Source organism: Bidens hawaiensis, unplaced genomic scaffold (assembly GCF_021521415.1).
Source record: "Bidens hawaiensis isolate Kalapana, Puna unplaced genomic scaffold, B.hawaiensis_p1.1 tig00045338_1, whole genome shotgun sequence".
Lineage (NCBI taxonomy): Eukaryota > Viridiplantae > Streptophyta > Magnoliopsida > Asterales > Asteraceae > Bidens > Bidens hawaiensis.
The window spans coordinates 93633-105117 of record NW_027498058.1 but is presented as its reverse complement, the minus strand read 5'-3'; the positions used below and the strand labels follow the sequence as shown (position 1 = coordinate 105117).

General features: G+C 34.6%; 2 protein-coding genes across 2 annotated transcripts; one reads left to right on the top strand and one right to left on the bottom strand.

Annotated features, from left to right (window-relative positions):
- The first annotated feature begins 1837 nt into the window (after positions 1-1837).
- On the top strand, positions 1838-3985 carry LOC143595574 (transcription factor bHLH121-like). The gene is made up of 5 exons (XM_077074558.1): positions 1838-1908; positions 2169-2293; positions 2383-2510; positions 2600-3011; positions 3117-3985. The coding sequence occupies exons 1-5, from the start codon at positions 1838-1840 to the stop codon at positions 3206-3208; spliced, it is 828 nt and encodes a 275-aa protein (XP_076930673.1). The 3' UTR covers positions 3209-3985.
- Positions 3986-4386: 401 nt separating this feature from the next.
- LOC143595577 (calcium-dependent protein kinase 28-like) lies at positions 4387-9513 on the bottom strand. The gene is made up of 12 exons (XM_077074561.1): positions 8924-9513; positions 8563-8693; positions 8372-8413; positions 8152-8263; positions 7930-8008; positions 7406-7575; positions 7195-7321; positions 6993-7108; positions 6815-6922; positions 6643-6705; positions 5226-5399; positions 4387-4837 (listed from the first exon to the last, which is right to left on the bottom strand). The coding sequence occupies exons 1-12, from the start codon at positions 9326-9328 to the stop codon at positions 4685-4687; spliced, it is 1680 nt and encodes a 559-aa protein (XP_076930676.1). The 5' UTR covers positions 9329-9513; the 3' UTR covers positions 4387-4684.
- Positions 9514-11485: the final 1972 nt, after the last annotated feature.

The window sequence follows — 11485 nt, the reverse complement described above, 5'->3', positions numbered from 1 at the left end:
AACGTTAGTTACACATGTGTAAAAAGTCGATTCGGTGTGTAAAAATATACCGTAATTTTTTGTACATCACTTACACTTACGTATTACACATGTGTAAAAAAAATTCGAAAAAAAAATTATTACGTTGAGTTCTTTCGAGTTCTTAAAACTCAAAGTGGTTCTCAAAAGAAATCAATCATATATATATATATGTATGTATGTATGTATGTATGTATGTATGTATAACACACACACAATCCATACATGTCGGCCCCACCAAGTCAAAATTCGCCCCTTCTTCCAGCGACGAGAAGAACTCGCCCCCGCCCCTTTTCGCCCAAAAATCGCCGGGAGGGGGGGGGGGTGGGCGGTGTTCGCGCCCCTTCTCGCCGTTTGTCGCCCAAGCTCGCGCCCCACTAGATATAGCCTAAGAAACCCCTTTTAGGTACTAGCAGATTTTTTTATTTTTGTTTATTTATTTATTTTTCGTTGATGTTCCTGCAAAAGTAGAACTCTATGGATAAACTCACGGTTGAACAAAAACATGCGTGGGCTCGGAATTCAAACTTATGACCCAAGGCCTAGCATAATTATTATCTATAAAAAAATGACACAAGTGAGGATCGAACTTGAGTATTCACGGGAAAACAAAAATATTCCTGCCACTAACAAGTGATAGATTTTCAGGTAGTGGTAGATGACTTTAACCTAAAATTTTACATGATAATGTAAGTAAAAAAGAATAGGTAAAACGGGTTTCATTCAAAGAAAGAAAAAGAAAAATCGATGTTCTTGAGTTTCATTTATGAAAAAAAAAAGAATATACGGGAGGGAAATGAAGAGCAAAAGTTTATTTCTAAATTAAAAGTATTTGCAAGGGAAAAAGAAAAGAAAATGGGGGTAATAATGATGAAAAGAAAAGTAAAAATGGAGGGAAAAGTTCCCTTCCAAATTGCAAGCATTTGAAAGAAAAGAAAAAGAGAAGAGGATAACATAGAGAAGGGAAAAGAGAAGAAGAGAAAGAGAAAAAAAGGTTTTTTCTTTTCTCTAGTTAAATTTATTCGGAAACACAACAATGTAGTATTTGGTATGGACAATGGAAACACAACAATGTAGTATTTGGTATGGACTATTGAATGGTTTAACCGAGATGAGCAAAAGAGTGAGCCATCACAAAATAATATGAAGTCATATATGATTTAGCAAAAAAGAACTAGCACAAAATAATATGAAGCTATCAGCCTATCACATTTGATATAAATACAAAAGTATACGTGATATTCACGACCTTTTTGGAGATAAAATCCTTTACGCATTAAATGAAGTGTCTTAATTAGTATCGTAGCTCTCGCTACTATGAAGATTCAATGAATAATGGATATGTTATGAGAGTTGTTACATTCATCTCCATAATGTCTGATGACATAGTGGTATGATAATATTAGATCCACATACCATCACTCTAATTGCGTATGCTTCATTGTTTGGCCATGTTTTCAAAGTATTGAACTTTTTTGGAAAAAGACTCATGTACAAGAAATGTTTTCAAAGTATTGAACTTTTTTGGGAAAAGACTCATGTACAAGAAAAGTCAAGGTATTATACCTCAAACTTTTTAAGTTCTTGGTTAATCAAATTGTAATCTATACTCTAATGGTTAAATATAATATAATATAATATAATATAAAAAAGGTAGCACCAAGGGCAAGATGGAATCGTGGTGGGCACATGTCCATAATCAATTCATAATAATGCCTTGTGACACAATTCCCTCTAAACCTCCATCTTCATCTTCTATATGCTCATTGCAACAAATCAATCTTCAATCTAATCCACACTTAGCTTGTTGGATTACAACATGGATCAGTGGAAACCCAAGCTTGAATTGCATCAACAACATCATCATCTTTATATTCCCAATAATCAAAGGTTTGTTTGCATTTCACTTTCAGGACCGACTTCATCAATTCGGAGTCACCTTCTGTTTGCTAATATCTGTTAACTGATTAAATACGACTTTGATCTCTGGTTCTTGTAATTTATTCACACAAACACATGATGCTGTTTTATATCCTCCTATAAATTCTTAATGCATGTGATCTATTCTTCATTTGTAATCACAACAGTCCAGTCCTCTTAAATGTTTATAGAGCTTGCAAATATAATGTGATTCATATTGTTATTCCTAGCAGAGAGATGACTGAAGACGAAGCAAAAGATGCAAACGAAGCTAGAAAAGTACAAAAGGCTGACCATGAAAAACTGAGGAGAGACAAACTGAACGAGCAGTTTATTGAGCTGGGAAACGTTCTTGGTAATAACTTTGCCAAATTTATCAGTATTACCTGTTCCACCATAAAAGTGTCAGATCGTACAAAGGACGTTAATTAATCCAACGTGCAGATCCAGACAGACCCAAAAATAATAAGGCAAGTATTATTATCGACACGATCCAAGTGCTAAAGGATCTGACAACTGAAGTCAACAGATTAAAAGCTGAATGCAGGGCACTATCTGAAGAATCATCTGAGGTAGGAACAATTACTAATTAACCTTCACTTCAAAGTATCATAATAGCATTTGCTAGTTTAACTTTTAACACAATAACTGTTTAAAACAGCTTACACAGGAGAAGAACGAACTCAGAGAGGAGAAATCATCATTGAAATCCGATATAGAAAATCTTAACGCAGAATACCAGCAAAGAGTCAGGAGTAGGCTTCCTTGGGGTGCCATCAATCCTTCCGTTGTTTTGCCACCATCATTTCCAGTTACTTTGCCCGTCCATACGGGGCCCATTTCAATGCACCCGTTTCCTTTTTTCACAAATCGTTATCCTACATCCGCCTCGGCTTTTATGCCATATCCAAATCAAGCAATTCCTGTATATGCAAGTGTAGCACCTACCTCATATAGTTCAAGCAAGTCCACTGATTGTTTTACGGGCAGCAATAATAATAATAATGAAAAACCGGACGACTCTAGCGACTTGGTAACGGTATTAGAGCTTAAAACCCCGGGGTCAAGATCTGGTCAGGTAAATAGTAAAAAACCATAATTTTGACTCATTTGGAAGAAAAATATGTTTTGTTATAAAGATTAAAATTTGAGTGATGTGCAGGAGTTATCAAGTGGAGATAAAAAGGGGAAGCAACCGAAAGGTGGTTGTTCAAGCAGTAGACAAACTTCTTCATCAAATAGTGTGGTGGACAACAGTGAACGGGTCTAATGGCCCGTTTTGCGAAGGTTTAACTTTAAAAGATGGAAAATGGTTGCTTGTATGGTGTTATCAACCGGTTAGACATAAGTCCATAACTAGTTGGATAACCAGAGCAAATTATAGGTATATGTTATTATTCAGCTAGTGTTGTACAGTAATGGTCTTAAGAATTTTAGTGTCTCAGAATTGAGTTTTCTCTGTAAACCCTTTGGAATCATGTGACATCAAACATTAAAAAAAAAGTCAACTAATCATGTATCATCAAACTTACAATGGTATTTTAAATATCATTTCGTGTAATTTTCTATACATTAGTTGTTTGGATTTTACTTTTTGAATATCATGCAAATTTCTAGATGTTTTCTAGTTGAGTTTTACTTTGAACAAACTTTGTCTTTAATCTTTGATTTGAATCAAATATTCTAATTGGGTGGCCCACCAAATTATGTCTATGGTTGTTCATGACAAATGACACCTTTTGTCTCTAGCTACCTATCGTGTGTCAACTTACATTAAAATTTTAATAAAATGATTGTTAACACCTAATAATTAACTTAAATTATTCAAAATATCGCATGTGACTTTTATGAGTTTACCTACTTTCTATGTCCTCATGTATTTGGTTACTCTCTGTCTCTCAAGTTTTTTTGCTTCTTCAACTTTTAACACCATATAAGGATTATGCATGTAAACAAACCAAATGAACACAAACTAGGGCATATTTGTGTTCATTCATTTGAACTTAAACAAACTTGAACACTTAATCGGACAAATTTTTGTGTTCGTGTTTGTTCGTTTAAAAAATGAATATGTTCGTGTTACTTTATGTTCGTTAGTTTAAAATTTGAACGAACACTTCACGAACATAAACGAAACAAATGTAAACAAGCATAAACAAACATTAATGAACACATTTAAATGGCCACAAACGAACATAAATGAACGTTTACGAACATAAATGAACAAACAAAACACGTGTTTATGTTCGTTCGTTTATATAAATACGACTTTTTTGTTCATGTTCATTCGTTTATTAAATGAACGAACTTCCTACTAAACGGTTCACTAATAGTTCATTAAACAATTGGTTCATTTACAGGCTCATTATTTTAAGTTGAAAGAAACACTTGATCAAAGCCAGAAGGTTAGAAGTAAAGAAAAACTGGTATCTTCGGATCAAACGACTCAAAATCACAAGGAACACCATGATAAAGAGCTTAAAAACCATAAATTACATGACTCAGGAAGAACCTTGAAAGGACATCAGCTATACACACACAAGAAACAACTTAAGACTAACATAAACTATGTTCTTGCATACATACATAGTAGTATAACACATGTTCCTCATACAACCTACGCATTCTTCAAGAAAATGGCTGCTTTGAGATCTTGGTGAATAAAGGCAAATATCATCCCCTCAACAAGAAAACCAATTCACACATGAAAACATGAAATCTTGTTTTTCTGACTTTTGTATAAAACCTAATTTTTATGTAAGCCTTTATGTGCAGTCGGGCTAGAGAGGTTACTTGCGGTTCTTAACAGTCTACGGAATTCAGGCAAGCTAATCCTCCCATCTTTGTCCACATCAGCCTCCTCTAGAATTGGATCTATCGAGCCCCGCAAACCCGTATGCTGCACAAGTCAACAATTAGGTGTGAGTAGGTCAAAAGGCATAACTTTAAACTAAAAACCAATTCGTGTATTTTTAAATTTTATGAAAAATGTAATGCTTGGATTGAATATTATAGTTAAAGTGATGGACCCAAAAAAGTTGGCGTTAAATTTCTTAGATAACGAGTATCAGTTTCAAGTTTGAAAAACTTGAAAAGGTAATGCAAACTCAAAAGATACTAATTTTCAACTAAAATTGACATTGGTTTTTAGATTTGTCAAAAATGGAATTATTAATTTAACCTATGCTATTAGCATAACCCTGAAAAGAAGTTTGTTCGACCTGAAAACGTCAATGGAAAACAAATGCTATGCATGTAAAAGTAAAACATGAAAAGATGGGGGGTACCATTTTGAGTTCTTCGGTAGTTATGTAGCCGTCTCTATCGACATCAAATTTTTCAAAAGCAGCCTGTGACAACTGTTGCCATTTTACAGAGTTATGCTCCTCCAATTGATGAACATGAAGAGTAGCAGCCACAAACTCTGTGAAATCCACAAGCCCATCTGTGTTGCTGTCTATCTGTATCACACAAACAGATAATATTAATATCCATCAAAACCATGAAACATGTGTCTACGTGAAAACAAATTAGAAGAGCTTTGAGTTAGATTCAGATTGACTGACATACAACCTAAATTAGATATATATTTGTAGACTTCTGCATAACATTGTAAACGCGGGTTTTCAGTTAGGTATTTTAATAAAAGCCGTGGTCCAACATCATCCAGTTGTTATCATGTTTCTTAAATAACAGAGAGCAACATATTTTCTTGATAAATAACTATAAATGTTCAAGATTCGCAGAGACACAGGATTAAGGTTAAGGACTTTTAGAGGAAGGATATATATTTTGTCTTAGCTTTTCCTATAGCCTTTGAATGTTATCTTCTTCTGTCTTCGTATCTCTATAATGTTTTATCGGTTACCATTATACTTCTTCACCATTTTTGCTTTCTATTGTTTAGATTCCATGAGAAGCACTTTATGTTTCCAATATACTTTTTATGTCCATATATGGTTTTAAGGTCAAGGGTTTCTCTAGAAGAAGCCTCTCTATAGAGGCATTGTTTGAGGGCATTACATCCTTCCCACACCCTACGGATAACTTTGTTATGGGTGAGATTTTACTGGATACGATTGTTGTAATATTCCCCTAATCTCAAATGTCAAGGTCTCCGCTAGGACTTAACCCAACACGTAAGCCTTCCATTCTAAACCCAATTGGCAATAAGAGCATCCCACCAAACCTATGATAGAACCCCATGTGTGCTTATATGTTGGACATTCCGAGACTTGGGCTAGTCATGTTTGCTATAATTGGTATCAGGGCTACAATGTTGCCCCTGTGTAGCCGTGGTTCATGGACTTGCCAAGTTTGTTCAAAAAGAGACGATACATCGTACTTGTTGACTCGAAGGTGGATCATGTGAAATAACCGTTAAAGGATGCCATCATTAGACTTGGGTTTGAGGGGAATTTTGTTGGGTGTAAACGTACTTCCCAGACCCTATAAATAGCTCTGCTACAAATGAGATTTTTCTTTGTTTTGTTGTGTGTGAACACAACCACATGGAGCATGATAGATACCAAAGCCAACTTAAAAGCATGCGGACAATCTCTACCAAATTTAATAAAGAAATTTCAACCCTTCTTCACTCCGGACTTGAGTTCGAAGATAGTTATAAAAGATTCTCTAACTTAGTAACTTTCATGGATAGGATTATTATAATCACATGCTATCTTATTTAAAAAGGACACTTACAGCTTCTAGAATCTCTGAAACACGCGATTCTTTGATCTTCCACGGGAGGTCTTTAGCAAGGGCCTAATAAAGAACCATGATAGATTATTAATTTCAGATGAATGCAACAATAAACGTTATTCACCTGCCTCACGATCAAATACTGAAATAAACAAACTTGAAGTCAGCATACCTGTCTCATTTCCTCAAGACTAATAGCACCACTTTTATCTATATCAATGGCATGGAATTGATCTTTGAGATCAGACAGTTCCTCTTCATCAAGAGTGCTAGCCAACGCCTGTCACACAATCCCGAGCTTTAGTAACACTTCTTTAAAATACTCTTAACTAACCAAAAAGAATATTTACCCGTAAAGCAAACTGTTTCAGACGACTATATCTCACAAACTGTCGCATGTTTGATAAGACAGAAATGTCAAGAGGAATCTCAGAAGCATCTCCACCTTCTCTAACCCATGGGTGTGCTGCAAAAGTCCAACAAATTAATAACGCATTGGCCAAAAATACAACAACACGAAACAAAAATATATAAGATAAAAAAGATACATACATAGGGCTTGAGCAGCAGTGAGTCGCGCACGCGGATCTTTAACAAGTAACTTTCGCACGAAATCTTTAGCACTTTGGCTTATGCTTGGCCATGGCTTGCGTCGGAAATCAGGCTTGTTTCTTAATACCTATTAATTAAAATAATATAATTCAGTTATAGAAAGAAATGGTGTCATTAATGTACAAATGTACGTTTCATGCACAGAAATAACCTCTTTAAAAATCCCGTCCTCTGTTTTATCCCAAAAGGGTCTACGCCCACAAAGTAGAATGTATGTAATTACACCTATACTCCATACATCCGACTCGGGTCCTGATTTACGCCTTAACACTTCGGGAGCGACGTAATAAGCACTACCGACAATATCAGTAAACTTCTTTCCTGCATTAATTAATAAAACAATTAATGAGACTATAAAATGAGAAAAAAGAATCTTGGTGAACTAAATCAATATCATTAAATTATTTGAAACAATAGGTAACTTTTAGGATAGTAAACAAACGCGACATGTTCGTTCATTTCACTTTAACCGAACAAACGATTGACACGAACAACTAAACGAACGGAAACGAGCATAAATGAACAAACAAAAATGTATTGATGTTCGTTCGTTTAACTAAATGAACAAAAAGTTTAACAGTTCACTGACCGTTCGGCTCGTTTACAGACCTAGTAATTTTAGCTTGAAATCTTAAAACAAAAAAAGACTATAGACATTTAAGATATTGAACATACCCGGTCTTATGAAGTCCGACAATCCAAAATCGGTAGCCTTCAAATGTGAATCTACTTTTGGTGACTTGAAAAGAAAATTCTGAAAAAATAAAGAAAAAGTTATAGTTAGCATCGTCCTATGAACACATGTTAATGAAAAATCCCGTGTGGCCTTAGTTGACTATTGACCTTCACGAGTTACTTGTCATCACCCGGAAATCACAAATCTTTATTCGTTGGTACCTCTGGTTTCATATCACGATGCACCAAACCATGTAAGTGACACTGAGCTGCCACTTTAAGCATTTGCATTACAACTACTGCAGCATCTTTCTCTGTGTATCGACTGTCTTTTCTGCAAAAACAAATTAATATTACAACATAAGAAAACCAATAGTTTGACCTCAAAAGTCAACACAGTTCTCTTTTAATAAATCTTAGACAAAATAATGGAAATTCTTACTTTGATAGGATTCGATCCAGTAATTCACCGCCTTCACATAACCTAAAAAGGGAAAGTCACAAACTTTATAAGAATTAAAGTTGTAAAACTGGATCAAGATTCTGATTTTGACTTTGACTCAAAAGACATATGTTATAACTTGTAACCACTAAATGAATAATATTTAGAATGCATTGGTTTGCAGAACATACTCCATAGCTATATACACGTAAGAATCGTCTTCATATGCATTGTAAAACTGGACCACATTTTCGTGACCGCTTAACGCTTGTAATATCTTCACCTCTCGCTTCACATCCTCAACCGCAACCGGAAGTATCATCTGCCATAGAACCCAAAGAACAATTCAAGATCACTAAATTCTAGACTTTGACTAAAAGTCAACACATTATTTTTTGTCAATTGCTGCAATTTTGATCTAAACCCTAGAGTTTGATGGGCTCAGAAAGTTATGCAAATGATCAGCAGTATACATTTTAATAACAAACAAAAGTCAAAGAAAAACAAGACATAAATTTTAGGATTTTTACCGAAACAAGTGAGAAAAATTACCTTATTTTTATCAATTTTCTTGACTGCAACACGATCTCCACTAATTTTATCAGTGGCAACATAAGTATACCCAAATTGACCATGACCCAATAACTTCCCAATTGAATACCTCTGATCAAAATCCTTAAGGTAACCAAAATCAGTTCTTTTCCCACAAGAAATCACTCCATTTTGTCTCCTTGAAGTAGCCTTGTTCTTCATCTTATTCTTATTATTATTATTATTATTAATAATGTTAGTATGGGTGTCTTTGGTTTTATGGGAATTGAAATCAGACCCACCTCCATCATGGGCTGTTGACGTTGTTGTCCGGCGGTGGACGACAGCGGCGGTGGTGGCGGCGGAGGATGATGGTGCGTTGCTGTTGGAACCGCTGATCTTGGTGGTTGAAAAACAGGTTCCCATGTTGAAATTATTAGATTAAAAAGACTGTAACTTTATTATTAGTATTGGAATTGGAATAGAATAGAATTTATCCCATGTGTGGAAACAATGAGATTGTGGTTATATACATAATAAGAGGAAGAAAATGGAAATAATTGAAAGGAATTAAAATAATAATAAGGAAAGGTTTAAGCAGATAGGAGGAAAGAGGGGAGAAAGGGAGGTGGTCAAAAACTCAAATTGTGGACTTTTAATTGGTATAAGGGAAGACCAAACTTGTGTTGTGTGTGACTGTGACTGACTGACTGTGTGTGTGTGAAAGAGAGATTAAAGTGGCTGCGAACAGCTTTTGTTCATCTTTTGTTTACATGGAGGAAGTGAGATTCTTGACTTTACAGTTCACACCCCCCAAAGAGTTTGGAAACTAGGAATATGACATTTGTTCCTTTCTTTTACCTCTCTACCTCCTATAGGGATTTTTGACTTTTTCAAAAACCGGTTCGTGTTGTAAACCGATTTACTTTGGTCAAAATCAGTTTAAGGAGAAACAGGTTCGGGTCAAAAACTGGTGTTGGTGGAAAATATTCGAACCCTGCACAATTATTGGTTTGGGTCAGATTGACACAGATTTGGGCTGGGTTGGAACCGTGTTGGCAGGGTCGTAAACCGGTTTGAGTGACGACTGACGAGAGGTGGACCCGATAAACAAACTGACATTTGGGTTGGGCTGGAACCGGGCTGCTTCAAATCGGTGTTACAGGTAGCATCAAGTCGAGTTACGAACCGGTTTGGGTTTCCAACGCGGTTTTAACACCTCTACTCCCTCTTACCTTTCTTCTTCTTCGCTCTTACATAAAGATTTCCTCTTCATAGATCTTCATCTCCATTGTAGCCCTTTCAAAGGGTCTCTTCATGCTCAAAGGCCTGAAGATGGTCTTATAGTAACCTATGAAAAGGTTATCGTAAACTCTGAAGATAAATAAAAGAATGTAGAATATTGTGTAAGTTAATGTATATAAATTCAAATCGTTAAACCTTCTTGAAGTAAAGACAATTTTTACAAAGAAGCTAAAATGATACTCTCTATTTAAAAAAGTTATGGTAAATATACAAGATGGCTATGTGTTTTGAGTATATTAGTACAATGTAATTGTAACACCCGATTTTTGACGGATTATACATTGAGGTGGTACGTCGATTGTTTATCGCTTGTAAACACTATTAAAGTGACAAATATATATTTATTCTATTTCAAATAGTCACAAGTAAACAATTGCTCAAATCAAATAACAATACATCGATAAATACAAACACTGTCTAACTATCAATCAAATCAAATTTCAAACTATACTAATAAAAGAAAATAATGAGGATGGTGTGACAATCTCATATTCATTCATGGATGTGGCAAAACCGTTTTGGCAAATGGGTTATAACTTCTTTTCCAATTCCTCAATCTCTCATCTAATTCATCCTATCTATCTATGGGTCATGGGTCAAAATAATTTTGACAAATGGATTATAATTTCCTTTCTAATTCTTTAATTTCCAATCTTATTTCTCATACCTATCCACGGGTCAAAACAATTTTGAAAAATAGGTTATAATTTCAATTCTAATTCTTTAATCTCTCATTTCATTTATCATAGCTATATATGAGTAATTGGTCAAAATAATTTTGACAAATGCTGTATAAAGAGATATCTTTGAATTTGTAAATTTGAGATTTTAGACTTCTTATTATTTGTACTATATGTTTTATTTTATTTTTACCTTTAATTTTGTTCATTTCTTTCAAATAACAAATATTATTTATTTTATTATTTGACAAGTCTCGTGTAATACATAGGTTCAAAAGCTAGTTCCTTAATATATAAACATTAAAGTCCAACTAAGTTTTCTTCGTCCTTGCATCCGTAACCTGCAGCACGTTGAAAATAATATATTTTGTCAACAATTAAGTTGGTGAAATTCATAAATTTAATTATATACAATACAAAAATGGATATCAGTTCAATTGTTAAGAATGTATCACTTTAACATATTATAAATGAATAAACAAACAAACAAATAAATCATGTTCTTTCAATTGGAGTCGAAATACAAGGGGAATGAGAACTACCATGCGTTCCAACATTAGTTGAAGAATTAGACTGCGTAGGTACGTCCCGTCGGACC